The 20,480-nt window shown below is 50.4% G+C and overlaps 1 protein-coding gene across 1 annotated transcript in view; it reads right to left on the minus strand.

Moving 5' to 3' along the window:
- CLTCL1 (clathrin heavy chain like 1) overlaps positions 1-20,480 on the minus strand; it is a 91,334-nt gene that overhangs the window by 32,373 nt on the left and 38,481 nt on the right. Inside the window, exons 8-21 of the mRNA XM_044674518.1 lie at positions 20,123-20,323; positions 19,874-20,026; positions 18,658-18,780; positions 15,834-15,971; positions 13,683-13,847; positions 12,738-12,918; positions 11,538-11,701; positions 9,026-9,151; positions 8,467-8,609; positions 7,739-7,973; positions 5,917-6,039; positions 2,892-3,037; positions 1,382-1,565; positions 249-441 (exon numbers count right to left, since the gene is read on the minus strand). Coding sequence (XP_044530453.1) covers positions 249-441; positions 1,382-1,565; positions 2,892-3,037; positions 5,917-6,039; positions 7,739-7,973; positions 8,467-8,609; positions 9,026-9,151; positions 11,538-11,701; positions 12,738-12,918; positions 13,683-13,847; positions 15,834-15,971; positions 18,658-18,780; positions 19,874-20,026; positions 20,123-20,323 — 2,275 coding nt within the window. The remainder of the gene's footprint in view (positions 1-248; positions 442-1,381; positions 1,566-2,891; positions 3,038-5,916; positions 6,040-7,738; positions 7,974-8,466; positions 8,610-9,025; positions 9,152-11,537; positions 11,702-12,737; positions 12,919-13,682; positions 13,848-15,833; positions 15,972-18,657; positions 18,781-19,873; positions 20,027-20,122; positions 20,324-20,480) is intronic.

The following is a 20,480-nucleotide window of genomic DNA, read 5'->3' on the forward strand; positions in this document are numbered from 1 at the left end:
TAAGGGTGGGCAATGGGGGTCAAGTGACTTGCCCAGGGTCACACAGCTAGGAAGTGTCTGAGGCCAGACTTGAACCTAGGACTTCCCGTCTCTAGGCCTGGCTCTCATCCACTGAGCCACCCAGCTGCCCCCCTACCCTCATCTTGAGGGGAGCTACGTATGCAGTTCTCATTGGGTTGCTTTTCCTTCTTCCTTTAGCCACGATGGAGCAAGGGACAGCAATGCCCGGAGGCAGGCGGCTCACTCACCATTTCTATTGGCAGCCTCCACAACTTCCAGGTAAGAGGAGGGGTCATCTGCTTTAATGTATGAGTCAATGGCCTCTTTCACCAAGTCTTTTTGCAGCTGGGCTCTGGCCAGTTGGCTCCACACTGCTGGCTCATTGCACCTTTCTGCAAATTCATATGCGCGGTCCAGATTCCCAATGTGTTCTATCAGGACCTATCAGGTTAAAGAAAGGAAAGGAATCAGAGGGAAAGCTAAGGGATCCGCGTCAATAAGCTATGACTTCAAACTAAAAATTCAATTCGCGATGTAAACGTCTGAGAAATTCCACTTCTTTAAACAAGGATCTCACAGTCGGCATCCCAAAGCATCCGTAAGCCAAAGGCAGAAGCAGGGCTGGGGCATAAAATCTTGGTCAAGGGGAAAGAGATGTGGAAAAAGTCCTGTAGCTCTGAACAGGCAGAGGAATATTTGCCAGAATGACCAAGAAGCCCAAGACTCTGAAAGGGGAGACCATGCAGGGGCTTCTCCCCAGGGGCTCAGACCACTGGCTGCCACCAGGGCAGCTACGCTTCCTCTGCTACACTTCAGGCCTTTATTAATAGGTGCTTATGGCCCAAGGACTTTTGAAAATTTGTGTCTGCTTCATACACGAGATGCAAAACTCATTTCAATTTGACTCAATAAACATTTGAAAGAATCTTAAAGAACATAATGAGAAAAGCAGGCTTATAAAAATATTTGTTATTCTCCAAGAAGCTTCTTTAGGTAAAAGCAATAAAAATGCCCCACTGCCCTGATAAGGCAGATGGTTCCAGGGAAGTCATCAAAAGCAAAAATGGGCACTTTAAGGTTCATGATGAAACCTTTTTTGGGGGGAATTGCAGTTCTTATTGATAGAACTTCCAGTTTTTAAATATTTCTATTCTTTATGCAAAGATGGTCAGCAGGGCTCTCCCCTTTGCCATCCTGTGGCAAGGACCCTCTGAATGCCAATGGCAGTGCCTGCTGACACTGACTCTTATCCCCTGGGCCTCAGTGCCCCTGTCATTCTCTGGGCCCCTCACCACTTCTCCCTGTGTAGAATAAGGGGCGATTCTGCAGCAGACACCCCTTCTGGGCTGCCCTTCCCTCAAGGAACGCTGGTGACCCTCACCTGGATGGCCGATGTATTCACATCAAACTTTCTGAAGATGGCAAATGCTTCCTCGTAGAGCTCGTTGCTGATGGCTATGTTGGCGATGTCCGGAGCATCATAGTTATCCAGCCGATTAATGTACTCCATCACCCGTGTGCGGTCAGCCTTGATGGCAGTCAAAATCAGGAGATTCTGGAGATTCCTGAAGAAGAATCAACCAAGGCAGGGGTCAAAGGTCTGAAGGATGCCAGAGTTTGGGGCCAGGCCAGTCACCTACAAAAGACTCTTGGGATGTGGGCAAACCCTTGTCGTTACTGAGGGTCCAGCGCCATCATGGGCAGGACCCTGCTGGCTTCTCCTCAGACAACTCTGGGTCGAGAAAAGGAGGGCAAAGAGATAGGAAATCCACCAACATGTCTACGACGAAACAGCCCAGGCTAGGGGGAGGCCAGGCTGCTGGGGTACACAATCTGGGGGACTGGGAGTGAGTCCAGAAATCACATGTGCACCAAGCACAGACACAACAGGTTCTCCATCTATGGATCATTACAGAACAGCATTGATGAGGGGAACTGCTGAGAAGCACTGTGCTCTAAGAGAAATGGGGAAGGCTCCCTGGAGGAGACAGCACTGTCTGGTTCACAGACAATGGGTAAGGATTGAAGGGATGGACAAGAAGGGGCCTTCCTTTCTGGTAGAGCCGAGCAGAGAAGGGGACAGATGGAGAGGGATGCCAAGAAGAGGGGGCTGCCCCATCCTACAGACTCATGAAGGCCAGGGGGCAGGGCTGTGAAGGGCCCAGAATGCCGGGTCAGAGACAGGGAAGAGAATTGCCGAGGTTTTGACTGGAATAAAGACACAGATGCAGTATGTCCACGTGGAAGCCTGATCTGGCCTACAGGAGTTTTCGGGGGCGAGCCCAGACCCAGTACCATGTAGGAGGGAGGTGCTTTAGGCCAGCTTCTCTCCAGATCTCCCTGGGTGCTCCAGGTCGGGCACTGCGGGGTCTGGGAAGCGGGCACTCTGCCCTAGCCTGGAGGGAGGTGAGGACGGGGGTGGGCACGGAAGCCGCCCAGCAGGGAGCTCCTGAGGCCACAAAGAACCACTCTGCGCTGAGCAGCCTCCCTTAGGAGAGGCAATGCCCACTCACCTGGGCCCAAAGCGTGTGAGCCAGGGGCCAGACAAGAGCTCCCAGACCAGGCCCCAAGCGCACCCTCACTGCTGATGGGAATGGATGTCCTCCTCAGCACCCCAGCCAGACGCAGTGACCCCTTCCACGAGAAAACTCCACGGGGTGGAAATGAGAGCTCCGGCCCCAAAGGCTGGCCATCAGGAACCAGACAGCAGGCTTCAAGGGCCGAGAGGTCAAGCAGGCTTCCTGCCAGAGGGCCTGGCTGGGAGGGCAGGATGTGGACAGGAGATGTCCCATGGCACACCCAGGAGGACTCAGAGGAAGGCGGCCTGGCCAGGGTGGCCGCAGGGAAGAGGAGGCAGGCTTGAAGGCTGCGCGGGCAGTGCGGTGTCCTACCTGTGCTCACTAAACACAGAGTTGTCCAGCACGATCTTCTCGAGGAGCTCAATGAGCTCGCTGGGCAGGTCGGCAGTCATGAAGGCTTTCACAGTCACGGAGACCTCCTCGGGGTCCTGGGTCTCAGACAGGGCGGCCTGCACCACCTGGTGAGAACAGAGGAGCTTCGTTACATTCAGACAGACGAGGCGGCCAGATGCGTAGTCTGAAAATGAGTCAGGCAGCCAGCCCCGTGCCCTGGGCCAGAACCGGAAGAGAGAACGAGAAGCCGTCCAACAATTCCTGGGTGACTGACTGCCCTGATCAGCGCTTCCTGGAGGAGGCCACCACGGCCTGTCACCAGGGCACAAAAGACGAGTTCCCTTTCTGACCCCTGGAGATGATTCCCAGGCCATCCCCTTCTCCCACCCCCAACTCTGCCTCAAGACTTTTCTCCCGCAGCCTGAAGGCTCCCAGCTCCTCCGAATGTTCCTTCGCCTACCCAGTCTTTGGTGCCCACCCCACCGTGGTCCTCCCCTGCAGAGGAGTGCAGGGTCCTTTATAGACCGATCTCTCCAGAACCCCGTGAGGGGAAGATCGTCTCAACCACAGAGATGTAGAAAATGGTCCAGAGGGGTTAAGGTTCTGGCCCAAGAAGCCCCAGGAAGCTGGCAGCAGAGCTTGTCCTAGGGCCACTGGGCCACTTCTGTCTCATGAAGAGTCAAGAGAAGATCTAACATGATTTTTCCTTAAAGCTTCAATTTCTGTCTTAGAATCAGTATGGAGTACTGGTTCCAAGGAAGAATAGCAGTAAGGGCTGGGCAATGAGGGTGAAGTGACTTGCCCGGGGTCACCCAGCTAGAAAGTGTCTGAGGCCAGATCTGAACTCAAGACCTCCCATCTTTTATGTCTGGTTCTCTATCCACTGAGCCACCTAGCTTCCCTTTGAATTATTTCCTAAAATCTCATTTCAGGAATAGAGACGGACGGTGGCCTGGAGAAGCTCCCTCATTAAGTTCCAAGTTCATGCAACTTTCCTGAATCCAGATTGTCGATGCACTCACTACACCCTCATTCTAGGAGAAGGCTCAGTACTGCCTCAGCATGCCAACCCAGCCCAAACAGCGATAAAAGCTGAACCCTAAGAAGACACCCTGCCATAATGGGACTCAGAGTTCTGCCCGACTCTCCTGCAGACGTCAGCCACAACCCAGCAGCCAGGCACAGTGACTATGTGCCATCACAAAGGCCTCAGTGGGCCCCGTGACCAGCCAGGGAAGCCCACTGACATGCCAGCCACTCTGGGGCTGCAGGGAGCTCCAGGGCCGACCCTATGCTCCACAGGAAAGTCAATCCTGTCCTGGGTATCACAAGAGTCTAAGAGCGAGAGCTGGAGGACAGCATCTTAGCAATCACCTAGGCCAAACCACCCTGAAGCCTGTGGATGGAGCCCAAGAGATTTGGTCAAGATTATACAGAAGTGGGAGCTGGGATTCCCAAAGCCTAGTCTTGACTTGCAACAGTCCTCTGGACACTTTCCCAAAGGAGCCACACTGGTGGACTTTGAAATAAGACATCATCCTGCCTTGAGTGAGTTTATAAACTAATTGAGAACATGTAAAAGAATCCTGGAGAAACCGCCCAAGTACCAATGAGACAATGAGGTCAATTGGAGCTCTGCAGGATCTGAAATGAAAGTCTGCGCACAGCAGGGCGGGCTCTGAAAGGGGCCTGGCTAAGTGCTCTGAATTAGTGATGCCTCCTGTGGCCTTCCAGTGATGAAGGCTAATTAGCACTCCTTGAGGACAAATTTCCGGTGGAAAACTGAGAGGAGCTGACAGCTATCATGATTGCAAATTATTTTAAGAGAAGAAAATGTGTGAAGGTCAGCATGGCTCTGCCTCTGATACCTCAGAAAGTGGTAAGCTTTCAGCAGCAAAGCCTCCCTTCTCCACGGCCTAGGGTCAGGGGTCGTGGGCTTCAGCCACCACCTTACTGAAGGAGATTCAAGTCCCTTGCCCAGGGAGAAATGGGCCAAACTCTCAAAGGAAGCAAGAAGCCTGCAGGAAGAGGAGTTTCAAGGAAGGCATTTGCACAGACAACCACTACCTTCCCTTAAAGCAAGGACGATATCTGAGAAAGCTGCTCATCACCTCAGGCTGAGCTGGGCCAATATACTTCTACGTATATTTAACTATTTTTCCCAAAGGGCCATTGGGCCACCCTGGGGGAGGTCTCTGGTGGAGGATCACTGAGGGCTGCCCCATTCAGCAATGCCTCTTCCTCGAAGGTATATGTATGCCTATTATCAAATTTGCACACGAATCTAGAAACAAAAACAAACCCTCACAGCGGAGTGGAACGCTGCTCAAAAATCCAGGTGAAATTCAATGGGAATCAGTGTAGTCTTGTTTTTAGGTTAACAAACCTCAAGGGAACGACAGAGGGAAGATGTCGGTTGGCAATGAGAAGGGGCCAAACCAAGCCTTTCCTCGAGGAATCCATAAGCATTCAAGCAGCAGCATGCCCTACGTGCCAAGGGGAGAGGAAGGACAGGGACGGGACCAACTGAGGACAAGTTTGAGGGAGTTTCAGTCAAACATTAACTGAAAAATGAGCCAATGACGTGATCTGACCCCCAAGATAAGTCATACAACCTCCAGTTCATTCTACTGTTTTTTGTCCTGGCTGTCCAACACTGGAAAGACTGGGCTCCGTTCTGAGGGTGACCCACACTCTCCACCCCATGACGCCCAGGGTCCATCTAAAGGGAAGGGAATCTAGGGCTAGAGAAGGGCAGATGCTTAAATGCTTATTGACTGACATGCAGACAGGAGAGCGGCTCCTCTCCCAGAACTAACGGAGCTGTTTGAGGACTGGACTGCATCTATGACCTTAGCGGGTCGGCACAGCCACAAATGAAATGTTCTGGCATCAAATGACCTCACGGTCATGGGGCCAAGGGGCCAGGCAAATCTCGGCCCCAGGCAGGTGAAGCTGCCACACACGTGGACACACAAAGGCCCCAACCACTCCCATACAACACCTGGTCAATGAGCTGTCTCCTGAATGGGTTGTTTTCCTCCAGAACATTGGCCCAGAGTTCTGGGTCTTTTCTGCGAACCAGGTAACGAGCTTCACTTTTGAACAGAGAATTCTCATTGCAAACCTGGAACAAGCAAAGTCACACTCAAAACCTCTTGTCCCGCCGCTGCCCATGTGAAACCCTCTGCCCAACACCCTGACTGCTCCCCCAGACCTCCCAGACATGAGCAGCCCAGCAAGGGTGCCCTGCCAGCTTTGTGAGTCTCAAGTGGGAGGCCGGTATCTTAGAGTAAGAAACTGAAGAGGAAAAAGGCCAGCCAGACTATACCATAAACACTGTGCTCCTCTGAGTTTAGGGATTCTCTCAGGGACTGGGAATTCCAGAAACTCTGCTTTTATTTCTTTTAAATCCTTCCCTTCTGTCTTAGTATTGGTTCTAAGACAGAAGAGCAGCAGGGGCTAGGCAACTGGAGTTAAGTGCCTTGCCAGGGAGGGTCACACAGCTAGGATGTGTCCGAGGGCAGGTCTGAACCTAGGCCCTCCTGGCACTAGCCATGGAGCCACCGAGCTGCCCCCATTTTCTTTTAAAATTGTAAAATTACATTTAAAATTTCCCCCATTTTCTTTCAAAAGAAAAATCAAAACCCAAATTCTAACCACTGCCATCCATCCCTCCCTCCCCCTCACATTAAATTCATTGCATCCCCCCCACCCCAATGTAGCAATACCCTGAAAGTATCAGAACAGCACTAGAAGGGTGCTAGCACTGGAAGGGCCTGATACACGTCTTCTGTCTTAGAATCAATACTAAATATTGGGTCCAAGGCAGAAGAGTGGGAAGGGCAGGCAGTCAGGGTTAAGTGACTTGCCCAGGGTCACACAGCTAAGAAGCATCTGAGGCCAGTTGGAATGAACCCAGGTCCCTCTGTCTCCAGGCCTGGCTTTCTGTCCACTGAGCCACCCAGGTGTCCCTTTGATATGCTTTGAATGCTCTAAAGTCTAAGGCAGCAAGGAGGTCAACAGAAAGCTGGTGTCTTATACCAATACAGGGGATCAGCACACAGTAGGTACTTAATAAATGCTCATGGACCCTGCGAGGCAGGACTGCCGGCTGGGGATTTCTTTCATGGGCTGGGCAGTGAGAGGCCAGTGAAGCTCGGAAGCAGAGCCCCCCACTGTCTGGTTCAATCTTAAGTCTTTTCTACATGAAAATTAATTCTCTCAAAGACCAGCCCAGAGATTCACAAGAATGAAGATGTTGCAAGAGCCCCGGAGCCTACAAGTAGGACTTCCCGCTAAAAACAATAAAGCTGCTCTGTTCAAGCCTCTTTTAAGTGCCTACTGGGGCTGGCCTTGACAGTGCTGGAGACACGCAGGGAAAGGCCCCTTTCTGGACCCCAGTCCCTCGAAATCAGCCCTTGTAGTCTGAGTGGGAGGGGAAAGCATTTTCCATTCTTTCATCCTTTTTTTAACCCTTACTTTCTGTCTTAGGATCTATTCTAAGGCAGAAGAATGTTAAGGGCTAGGCAATGGGAGAAAAGTGACTTGCCCAGGGTCACACAACTAGGACGTATCTGAGGCCAGATTTGAATCCAAGATCTCCCATCTCTAGGCCTGGCTCATGGAAACTTGGGAGAGGGCAGAGTGGCCCAAGGAACTGGGAGTCACATTAAACACCACCCCCAGGATCGAGATAAAAGCATGGGCACCATCCAGCGGGCGACCGAAGTCAAGGGTGCCAGCCCCCCACCCCCAGCCCAGGGCCCTTTACAATTAAACACGGTAAAATCAAGTCTAAGAGATGAAAAGCAACAGCTGCTAACCTGAATGAGCTCGAGGTCACACTGCCCCCTCTCATAGGCAACACAGGCCAAATGCGGGTCCCTCTTTTCACAGTATTTACCTACAACGCGGCTGTCGTAGTAGGGATTCTCGCGGAGGAAGCGCTCGGGGTTATTGTTACTGTCGATATAGATCTTGGCGAGGGCGTTGTGCGTGGCTGGCTCTTCGCAGCCTTCGTGGATTCGCGATTCCAGCCACGGAAGAAGCAGCTTTAGCCTTTGGTCAGGAAAAGAAACGTCAGACCCTGAGCTCCCCTCGGCTTTCTTGAGATTCTTCCTGGCACTCGCCAAGGAAGACTCTGGGCAGCAGACCCCCAGGGCCAAGCTGGCAGCCTCTGGGCCAAGTGCTGGGGGCGGGGAGCTCCGGGCACGTTACTGCTGCTCTGAGCTCAGCCCTAGAGGCCATCCGGGAGGAGCATTCAGGGCCCCAAAGGCAGGCCCAAGTGCAAGGGACTGGCAAAGGGGCTGGAAAGCTTCTCATGAGAAGGAAATGAGAAATACCAAGCAGTAGGGGAAGACTTCAAGCCAGTGGAAAGATCCAAGAAGTTAGAAACAAAACGGCCACATGGACAGGCAGACAGACAGGCCTGGTAGAGACAAGCACAGGAGGGACTGGTGCCCATCCGCAGTGCCACTCTCCCCACATGCATCTTAACCAGATCCATGTTAACTCTGTGCCCCATGGGGCCTCTGCTTGGAAGGCCTGTTACCTGTTTCTTTTCTCCACTTCAGCCACCAGGTCCTCGGTGGAGAATTGCCCTCTCACCACCATAATTAAGTTTTTAATGACATCCTCTGAACAGTCCACATCGAGCAGCCCTCCGACCACAGCCGGGATCCGGCTGGGGTTGACCTGACATGAGACACAACCCTTCGTCAGTTCACTGGCACAGGCATCCTGCGTCATCCCCACCCCTCCCACAGAGAGTGGAAGTGCCAGCACTAAAGGCCTCCCCCACATCCCAATCCTTTCCCTGGGAAGTAAAAGAGAGCAGGCAGAAGGCTCTGAGAGAACCAGCCATCTCTGGACACCGCTTCTGCCTCCCCACCAATGCCCACGGTGCCCATGCGCCAATGTGGGTTATACCCGACCTAAGACCCTGAGAGTCACTGTGGCCTGACAAGATCATTTGGGAGCTGATACAGCAACAAAGCCCTGATCTCTCATGTGCCAGGCTTCTGCCAGAGGCTGATGCCACCCAGAATGTTCTCTGCCAGCTTGGGGCAGCACCCACCATGGAGCCATGAAATCCTGGAGAAGAACGTTACCTTCTGAACGTAGATTTCGATGTACTTCTGTAAGTTGTTGCGGTATAAATACAGAACCAGGTCATGAACAAAATCAAATCTATCACAAACGATAATCAGTGGAAGCTGGTCTGTGAGCTTTGCCTCCTACACAGTGGAAGAAGAAATGATGCATCAGCCGTGCCCACAAACGGTGGTGCGGGCGCCATGGCAGTGGAGGGGCACAGACAGAGAGGCCTGGGCCACTTCTCATGTCAGCCCCTGCCTCCCCCACTAGTTTAAATCTGGGCTTTGCCTTGTGGGGTGGTTGTTTTTTTTACCAAAACTGAAAAAGAGAAAAAGGTGATATGGCAAAAGTAACTTGCCTATCAACCAGGCCTGCCAGGCTCGGTGGCATGCTGTCCTTGGAGCGCTATGGCCTAAAGCAGGGATGGGGTCACTGATCCACAATGATCCTCTGTCACAGAGTGGCCTAGAGTGGCACCGGGAGCTGCAGGGACCTGCCCAGAGTCACCCAGTTTCTGGCAGGAAGGAGGCAGAGAGCACAAACCCAGGGCATCTCCTCCCCGCCTCAATGAGGTGATGCCTGCCTCAGTCTCTCTTCTCATCCCTCAAACATCATAACCTCCAATCCCTCAGCCCCACAGTTCTTTCCCAACTCCTCTGGGAACCGATTCAACTCTGTACTGCCTCTGCAGCAAGATCTCATTCTATTGCCATTCACACCCTGCTGGGCCAGAATCTGGGATTATTTCCCAAATCTGCTGCTTCAACTCCTATTCTCTCACTACCAATCAGGGCTAGAAAAGTCACCAAACCATGCTAAGTCGGTCCACTACTAATTTATATTCTTATCTCAACTAAGCCCTCGCTGTGGCAAGGCAATCCTTCACCCTTCCTCAAAGGAAGCCGCTCACCCTGCTCTCTTCTTCTCAATCCTCACTGCTTTGCTAACTCTCCTCATCACTTGTGTCCCACAGTGTTAGTCCTTGTTGCCAAGGCACAATAACCTCATTCCATCCATTTCCTCCAATGATGGCCCCCTCACTCTTCCCCAGGGCTTGTCCCTCATCTCCAAACCCTCCCCATCTGGTGGCTGCTTCCCTGCTGCCCACAAACATGTCCATGTCTCCCTCGTCCAGAAAAATTCCTGCCTTGGTCCTTCCATCTCCACTAACTAATGTCGTCCATCTCTTCTGCCCTTTGGAGCTAAGCTCCTCAAGAAGACCATCTCCACTAGGAGCCTCCACTTTCCTTTACTTTCTTCTTGATCCTGATGATCTGGCATCTGACCCTATCATCCTGCCAAAACCGCTCTCTCCAAAGTGACCAAAGATCTCTTAGCTCTTCGTCACCAAGCCCGATAGCCTTTTCTCAGTCCTCATCCTTACTGGTCTCTCTGCAGCTGGTGGCACTTTTCCTTCCTGGCTCTCTCGGTCTCATGACTCCTCTTTGCTGGTTGCTTATTCAGATCCTGCCTGCTCGTGGTGGGCGGCCCTCAAAGCTCTGCCCCAGGCCTTCTGTGTTTTATGTATATCACTGATCTCCTCTGGCAGTCTCCCAAGGACTATGAACTCTGCCTCAGAATCATGTTTTTAAATGCATAAAATACAATGCACAAGATTGCCAAGGAAATGGATTATATTGAAGCAGTTAACCTAAAGAGTGTCCAAAAGCCAAGTTCCTGGACCCCAGTTAAGAAGCTGCTCCCCACTGATATCCCCCTTTGGACAGATGAGACCAAGACTTAATTCATCCAATGTTGCACTACAATCTGGCATCATTACCTGCTGCCCAGACGTCCCCAAGACATTAAAAACACGCCCCAAACAGAATGTTTTTGCCCCACCACTACTCTAGAGGGCATCACCAGCCTCCCAGTTATCTGGGCTGGCAAATTCACTGACCTCCTTGACTCCACACTCAAAATCACCCCCACAACCACACTGATGCCAAGTCTCATTTCTGTCTTCACAACATCTCTCCAATACGCCTCCTTCTCTTCTCTAACAGAGCCTCCCCCCTGGTGCAGGCCCGCATCACTCTAAGCCCAGGGGGTCCCTCTCCACTCCAGTTCATCTTCCCCTTGGCTGCCAAATTATCTGACCAGATCATCCCTTCCTCCACACACTCCTGCAATTCCCCAGGGCCTTCAGGACCAATCAGAAATGCTTTCTCTGGCTCATAAAGCCCCTCAGGCCTGGCCCCATCATCTCCTCACAGTCTTCTCCTGCTTTATGGCAGCTGAGACTGCCCTGAGACACTGATGCTCTCTCCTGACTTGGTGACTCAAAACTTCCACTCCTGGCCTCCCTGGCCAGCTCCACTCTCCCATTTTGCAGGGAGCCTTTCCCAATTTCTTGCCCCACTGCTGGGCCTCCCCATCTATGTGCTGTCTCTATCCCAGAGATCCCCAGGGGGTGGCCTGCTGTCTCTCCCGTATGAATGGAAGCTCTCTGAGGGCAGGGACTTGGGGGTCTGCCTCTTATGCCATCAGGTCCTTAGGCCAAGCAGGGCCCTCCCAAGCACTGACCTTAAGGAAGTTCTTCACTCGCTCCGGGTTGTAGCAGTTGCTTTCTCGGCATATTCTCTCCACCTCCTTGATCTGCCCAGTCTTGCAGGCAGCCTGTATGTATTTGAAGTGCACATCGGGATCCTGACTGAAGTTGACAATGGAGCCGAGGAAGTAAAAGAGGCCTGGGAAGAGAGGCTGTGTTAGCAGAGGCCGTGGGGGAGTCCCTGGCCTCTCTAAGCTACAAGGACCCCTCCCTTTGCTGACCAGATAAGGCATATTGACCCTCAGTGACACCCCAATTCATGCTGCTGTGGCCAGGTCAATGCTGCAGGGCAGGGACATGACTTCTCTTCGAGATTCTTAGATGACCCTAAATCACAGGGGCTCCTCAGATGCAAAATCAATATCTGGTCAAAGGGCAGGCTCTCCTTGGTTGCCTTTGCCCAGAGCTTGGCACTATCATGCCCCAGAAGTGAGCAGGAGATGGCAAAGAAGCCCAATCTTATGGCAAGTCTAAATGGGAAACCTCATCTCAACCTACAGACCTCGTTCATCTAAGGGCAGGAGGGAAGAAGGCCTGACAGCCGAAGGATAAAAGCGGCATGTGGGGTTTTGTCTACTTTTCTAAAGCAGGACTAAAACAGATCAGGAAATGGCAGGTATCTCAGAACAACGTGGAAATTGAGGCTATCCAAAATTTTAGAAGCAGAATCAATATCCACATCAGAGAAGGAAAAAACTCTGAAGAGGAAGCCAGGGACGAAGGGATCCTTCCAGCCTTTTCACTTTGAGCTCTCAGCCCCTGGTATCAAGTATTTAATGCCGCTACAGCACCAACTCCAGAAATAACTGACCCTTGAGTCTAAAGCTTCTTTTGAGACTTGGTTTCTGGGACAGTCCAAAGGAACACTTGAGTTGGGACTGCTGAAAAACTTCAATACTGTCTATCCAAAGAGAGCCCACCTTTAAACCATGGAAGACAAAGCTCAGAGAAGTAAAGTGTCATTATTATAACTGAGACTCTTAAGCAGTGACCACAAGGACTTCTGCTCAGGACTTCTAAAAGCTATGTGCCCAGAAGAGAAAAAAGCCCTTCTTTATCCCATTTCAAGTCAAATAAAACGGCTCTTCCACCTAGAAAGTGCAGAAGTTATTGGGCAGTCTCAGGAGGAAGCAGCCCTGAACGAGGACCTGGCTGGCTCTCAGACGTGGCGGTACCTTCATAACTCTTGAAGGACTCAAAGAGATCCACGAGGGCCTGCGTGCCCAGCTGCTCGTGGTACTTGGAGGCCACCTGCACACCCAGCTGGAGGTTCTGGCGGATGTTGGCTGACAGCATCGCTCGCAGACACTCCACAGAATCCTCCACCGACAGTGAGCCAAAGAAATTGATGAGCCACTAAGGAACAAAAACCAACATGGTGGGACTTGACATGGAGGCCAGATCAAGAGGAACACGTGAAAGCATAGCATTGCCCCTAAACTGCAGCACATGCAGAGGGACTATTTCCTTTTTCTCCCCCTAATACACATCAAAATCAGGACCACTTCCCAGTATCTAGAACAGGACAAGCATAGTGGAGAAGCTACACTCTCCACCATCTCACACAACATGGTGGGTCCAAGCCTGCCCCACCTGGGCACCCTCTTTAGGCCTTTGCTCTGCTCTCTTCTAGGCCTTTCTAAATGACTTGTTAATTTTTTCCTTACTCTTCTTTAAGTACCCCCAGCTCCCCTTCAAAACAAAACAATACACCTATTTGTGGTAGCTCTCATTCTGTGCTTCAAGCTCTCCCCCATCAATTCTCTGTCAAAAGAAGGGCCAAGATACACTTTTCTATCAATCGGGAGCTGTGATTGGTTATTGTGTTGATATAAGATTAAGCCAGAGAGCAGGGCAGAAGAAATGAGTCCTCCCTGTCCCAGAATGGATCTAGACAGGCCAGCTGGTTCTCCAACAAGGTCTGAAATGCAGAGGGGACTTCCACACCTAGAACCACACACATGGCCAGAAACCAGCAATGCTCCTAGCCTGGTACAAATGGAAAATTCTTTGCTAGAAGGAACCCCTCTGTGCTAGAGCTCTAAGGTTAAAGGAGATTTTAAGATAGCTACAAGCATTTGCCAGACTGCCAGCAGCAGCAACCTGAACCCCTCCCTTACCTCAGGATTCAGGAGGTGAGTGTGGACCACAGCCCGCTTGATGTCATACAGGTCCGTGTAGTGCTCCAAGGCTCTCTGTAACAGGCCTGCTTTCTCACAGAGCTGAGCAATGTGGGCACGATCATAGTGGGTAAACATCTGATTCCCAAGGATGGCATCTGCAACCTGTCACACCCAAAGGATGGAACTATGTTAATCATTATTGATTTTGTGAGACAATGAAGCCTAGCAGCTGCCCATTCCTAGTTGTATCCTTGGTCCCCATGGCCTTTCATTGCCCTTTGGAATTTTATAATTGTGTCTAATTCTACAAACTATTTCCTTGGTTATTTGATTGTTTGATATCGCCATAAACCCATGCAACAATGGGGGTCTGTGCAATACGGGTTTAAAGCCCTACTTGAAGGGACTGTCATTTTTACCTTATTGGTGTGATCCAGTCATGAACACTGAAAACAATGACCTCACATCTATCAAATTAGCAAAGATGGTAAAAAAAATAAAAATCAATGTTGCAGGGATTGTGGGAAAACAGACACATGAATACAATGCTAAGTTATCAACTACTTCATCCATTCAGGTAAACAGTTCAGAATATGGGAAGAAAAATGAATTAATTGTTTGTGTGCTTTGATCTCAACACCTTTCCACAAGAAAACTGTTTCAGGAGAGTCAAGATAAGCTGAGATTGTGAGGAAAGAAAGGACCACAAAAAAGGGGGTTAAGGAGGGCAGCTGGGTAGCTCAGTGGATGGAGAGCCAGGCCTAGAGACAGGAGATCCTAGGTTCAAATCTAGCCGCAGACACTTCCCAGCTGGGTGACCCTGGACAAGTCACTTGACCCCCATTGCCTACCCTTACCACTCTTCTGCCTTGGAGCCAACACTCAGTATTGACTCCAAATCGGAAGGTGAAGGTTTAAAAAAAAAAGGGGGGGGGGGGTAAAAAAAAAAGAAATCAGAGCTTAGTACTGGTATAACCTCTATCAGACTATTTACAACCTCAAGGAGGAGACAGGGAGAGAATCTGAATCACAAAATGTCAGAAAACAATTGTCAAAAATTGTTTCCATGAGTAATGAGAAAAAAATAAAATTTAATAAAAAAAAAAAGAAATTAGATCTTGGTTTGGGATGAATGGGTTAAATGAAAATAAAGAGAAAACCCGAGGACCACATTCCCATTCTGCCACTCTTCTGGGCCAAGAGTGGCCTCTGCCTTGGGAAGGACAAGTGGACGTGCCAGTGACACTCATTTGCCCTTGATGAATTCAAGCCACCTGGCTTCAGGGAACTGTCATGTTAGGTCCGGACAGCCCTGGCTCCAGTACCACCAAGCCACGTTCGGAGATAGCAGTCAGGCGGGAGCAATGCCATCAGAGTCAATGACTTGTCGGCTTCATAGTCACTGGGGCCCACGTGTAATCAAAGGGCAAAGAACTCGCCTCGTCTCTGAGCATTAAAGCACACTGTGAAACCTCTCCAGAGGCTTCATATCACACAGAAGATGGGGGCCAACTCCCCGATCGGGAACCCAGCTGGACTGACCACGACCCTTAGAACTAGGTAGGTGACCTCCAAGGGCTGGATGAAAATAAAAGAATGGCCACAGAGCACTCTGCTGTCTCCTGCCATGTATGCAGGGAGCCACCTAAGCACTGGTAGGCAGTGGGCACAGACTAAACGTAGAGGATGAATGCAGCCCAGCTTTGGCATGGCACTGCGATGAGGAGGAGAGCCAAGGCAGCCCGGAACACCATGCCTTCTCCTCCACTATCAATGAGAGACCTGCGCCCCTTTGTGGTCACCCCGACAATGCCCTCCGATGTACTAGGAGTAAGTGTGCTGCTGGGAAGGGGGTAAAGGCTGCACATGCGAAGGTGGCTGTCCAGAGACCTCTGAAGCTCACGTCTGAAAGCTTGGACAGACAGACAGCCGTGAAGCTAGAAAGAATAAGGAAGCGGAGGCTGGAGAAGGCTCTGCCATTTCTCTTGTTCTCCTACACAAGCACAGCCTCTAGTCTCTGAGCCAATGTGGCTCCTCTGATAAAAGGGGGATGACCCGTCCCTTCCTCGTCAGCAGATGGGGGCTGGGGCCGTGTCACTCATCCAGAATCCACAAGCCTGTGTCAGGAGAGGGCACAATCCTACCTACCTGTGGGGCATGGATGAGGTTCATCTCCAGGAGGCGGGTCTGGAGGTGCCCCTCTGCAGGGCGGTTGTTCTTCAAGGCATCCAGTAAGAAAGATGTGCACTGCTGGATCAAGCTGTTCTCCATGAAGACATCCACGATCTGCAAACACAGGCCCCAAACTTGGGTCATTGAGGCTCTTTTCTCCGCCCAACCCAAGGAGCTGCCATGCTTTCTGCACCTTGGACTCAAGTGGCCATGGGCACTCAGGGGTCAAGTGACTCACCTAGGGTCACCTAGCCAGTTTGGGCCAATGGTGGGATCTTAACCCAGATCTCCCTGGCTCTAAGGCCTCTCATCTCCTGATATAGAGCCCTAAAGTGCTATCAGAATTAAAGAGATTAACCCTTTTTCTCATCCTGGATGACTTGCTGCAATTTGTCTATCAGCACTTGATTGGCTAAACTTTCACTCAGAGGTTCGAATTTGGCCAGAATCCATCCAATCTATTGTTCGGTTCATAGAAGTGGCTTTTCTGCTTAGATCAGATGCCAAAGCAGGGCACTCAGGTCACAAAGGGCTATGCTTCATTTTCCACAGGCAAAACTCCCCCCAAGAAGGCAGGCTTGCTCCTAGTGCAAAGCCCAGAGGCCAGGAAGTCTGTCTTGGGTGGGCTCAATGTCTACATATTTAGTCCAATCATTAGAGCTCCTGAACCCAGAAACAGAGACATGTCCAGGCAAAAAGGAGAAAAAATACTGTGTTCAGGAAGCTCCATTAAATGAGACCCCATCCATTATTAATTTTTCTATGAAGCTATCAATACGGATTATGCCTCGGTCCCTACCATAAACCCCAAGACCACCTGGCATGAGGAATCATTTATGCAAAAACACATTTAACCAGAAGGCTGCAAAGACCAAGGCCAAGAGCACCTTATTTAAGAACAAATTCCTTGAAAAATAATGATTTGATAAGGACCATCCAGAGTCAGGTTTGCCAACTCATTCACCCACAACTATTTGGTGCCAAAAGCTATGAGAAACCCTCCCAAGTGTCAGCAGGCAGGAGAGGCAGACTTGGGAAAGCCAATCCATTTCATCCAATAGAAGCAACACACTGGCCTCAGCACCCAATGAACTGGCTATTTGCTCCAGAGAAGCACTGATGGGTAAGAAAAGATGACTTACAAGGAACATGAATAGGCAGTTTTCAGATAAAGAAATCTAAACTATCAATAAGCACATGAAAACGTGTTCTAAATTTCTCACAATCAGAGAAATGCAAATCAAAATAATGTTGAGGTACCACCCTACACCTAGCAGATTGGCTGATATGACAGTAAAGGAAAATAATAAATGATGGGAGGGGATGGGGTGAAATTGAGACACTAATACACTGCTGGTGGAGTTGAGAATCGATCCAACCATTCTGGAAAGCAATTTAGAATTATGCCCAAAGGGCTTTGAAAGACTGCCTGCCCTCTGACCCAGCCATACCAGTGCTGGGTTTATACCCCAAAGAGATCATAAGGAAAAATATGTGTACAAAATATACATAGTTGTACTCTTTGTGGTGGCAAAAAATTGGAAAATGAGGGGGTGTCCATTGATTGGGGAATGGTTGAGCACATTGTGGTATCTGTTGGTGATGGAATACTATTGTGTGGTAAGGAATAATGAACTGGAGGAATTCCATGTGAACTGGAAGAACCTCCAGGAAGTGATGCAGAGTGAAATGAGCAGAACCAGGAGAACATTGTACACAGAAAGTGAAACACTGTGGAACTCTCCAATGTGATGGACTTTGCTACTAGTACCAATACAATAATCCAGGACATTCCTGAAGGACTGATGAGAAAGAACTATGGGAGTAGAAATGCAAAAGAAAAACTTAAGACTTGTTTATATGGATATATGATTTGGGGTTTCAGATCTATGGTAAAAATGAATGATATGGAAATAAGTATCAAGTGATAACATTTGTACAACCCAGTGGAATTGCTTGTTGGCTCTGGGAGGAGGGGAAAAAGGTGGGGGGGAGGGGGAAAGAAATCATGTACACATGGAAAAATATTTTAAAATAAAATTAAAAATAAATAAAATGTAGATTGTAAAATTGTAAATCAGAGAGGAACTCAATGTCCCTCTACAATGTCTGTTTGAAAAAAGTCAAATTAAAATGATGAAAAGAAAAGATGACTATACTCCCTTTTCTATAAGGGAAGGGGCTACACAGACTTATTAGAGGGACAAAGGGCACACTTTGACTTAAAAGCAGCTGATGGCACAGAGTGCTAGGTGTAGAGTCATTGGATGGGAGTTCAAATTTGGCTGCAGACACTCATTAGCTGTGGGACCCTGGGCAAGTTACAGGGCAAGCCTAAGTCCTGGCAAACCAACCTCCTCTGCCAGGGGGTCCATCCTGCTTTAGTGATGGCTCAGGCTCAGTCTCATTCTGCTCCCAGTCCTGTGGCATCTGCCCTGCATCAAAGGACCAGCTACGGCCTAGGCCTTTACAACCCCAGGGAGGCCTCTCTGCCAACAATGGAATGAGATGTTACCAAAAGACACTCTCAGAAGCTCAGCCAGGTGGCAAGGTCACCTGGAACATCAGACACTTCCTTGGGCTACTTAACAACAATGCCAACTGAGGGCTAACCCAAGACATTTCACTCGTGTTTCTAGAGTTGAGTCAATTGGCAACAAATCCTCTGAGATGACAAGGTTCTCGACAGGGGTTTCCGGGATTCTAGTTCCAGGTTCAAAATACACTAACCCATCGGGGTCGGTTGGGTCCCCCAGGCCTTGGCACAAGCTGCAGCCCCTCGAGGTACTCATTTGCTCACCTGGTTAATGTTGGCCAACGGCTCCTCATCTTGCACCAGCATTTGGGCCAACTGGAGACCCTGCTCTGGGCTGACCCTCATCACACTCCTCAGCAAGAAGATCCAGTCTGGGGTATACCCAACCTGAAAGGGAAGTCCCAAGACAGACGCCATCTTGACTACCAGCCCCCCAGGCCTCCTCCTCCACAGCCAGCGCGGGCCACGTGCTACAGCACAGTGAGATCTTTGTACAAAGATGCCATCACGCTCATCTCTTTCGCCTCAATGCATTTGCCTGGCATTGGCTCCAATGGCCCTGCACTGACGGCCCCTGGCCACCAGAGGTCACCACTAAAACAGGATTCCAAAGAACAGCGCCCAGCGCAGCGGGTTCCCTTTGCCCCACCATTCCCAGGTAAATCGCTCCAATACTCTCTCTGGGAATCTCGGTGGCATCGGAAAACAGAGTGCCACCCCGGCCTCACCCCAACCTTGGCGGCAGGCTGGGCAGCCTCACACTCCTCCCAACAGGGCTTTTAAATGAGGGCAATAAGACCATGGAGGGTGCCAAAGGAAACAGCTTCAGCGAGTTCCCTCTGAGCCCCGGTGAGGAATCTCACTGGCTCTTTCACCTCCTTAGAGCCCTCCTCGTGCCAGGCCCATCGAATCCTGCACTGCTTATAACCATGTCTCCTCTAAAGAGGAGAAATCATGAGGATTCTGGGTCAGAAACACTCATATTTGAGGGTCTAACGGGCTGTGGAAAGTGCTGGAGAGACAAGTACAAAGAATGAAAAGAGCCCTGTTCTCTGAGAGCACCCAAAATGTGGGCATGAAGTCTATGGCTTGGGGAAATCAGGAAAGCTTCACGGAGAAGGCGTTTTCAGAGTACAATCTTGGCCTGCTGAGAGCCTTGTTCACCAAGTTCAGCCAGCAGTGAACCCAGCTGAAATGAGAAAATATCTCAAAAGTGTGGCCAAATCCAAATTTGACAAAGGTGGAAATCACAGATCAGAGGCAGCCTAGACCTGAATTCTGAAGCCCGGTTAGGACAGTGTCCCTTGACCTTGCTGGGCCTCAGCATAAGGCATTAATTATTCTTCATCTGCCACTAATCAGTTTTTAACCAAAAGTTCTAAAACGAGGAAGTTTACTGGGGATTTTGTACCAGCTTACTCTAGTTACCCTTGCCACCAAGGCAGTGTGGTCTGGACAAGCATCTCCAAGGCCTTCTCACCTTCTTGGCATAGAGCACAATCTTCTGGAATTGGCCGGTTTCAGCAAAGCACTGGATCACTTTGTTTGGCACGCTCGCCCGCAGGTAGACACTGAGCGCAAGAGTGGGGTCAGCAGCTTTGACCAGGTCTCCCAGCTCCTCGGAACACTCCAGCTAAGGAAGACACGGAACAGGAGAGAATGCCAAGCTGAGGGACGAGCCATGGCTACGTGGGGCCAAAGCAATGCTCGGGATTCTGTGTGTCCTCACCTTGTCCTCCTTAAGCCATTTCTCCAGGAGCTGCTTGCGCCCCTGCTGAAGGACGGGCCGGCAAAGCTCCAAGGACTCAAATTTATTAAGCTGCCCTTGGTCCAACAAGATCCCAAAGTACTGGAGCAGGGGGGAGGCCTGTCCAGCCTGGGCCGGAACACTCTGGAACTTGCGGATGGTGTCACTGGTGCGCAGGATTCCCTAAAGCAGCAGCAGCAACAACAAAGGCAGAGAAGTTACTCCGGGTGCTGTCCCTTCCCAAGCTCCAGCTGAGCCGCCCCAATGCTTAACTAACTGGCTCATAGAGAGAATATGCAAGGCGGACGCTGGTTCTTGGGTCCTCAGAGGAAGGTGTGAG

This window comes from Gracilinanus agilis, chromosome 1 (assembly GCF_016433145.1).
Source record: "Gracilinanus agilis isolate LMUSP501 chromosome 1, AgileGrace, whole genome shotgun sequence".
Lineage (NCBI taxonomy): Eukaryota > Metazoa > Chordata > Mammalia > Didelphimorphia > Didelphidae > Gracilinanus > Gracilinanus agilis.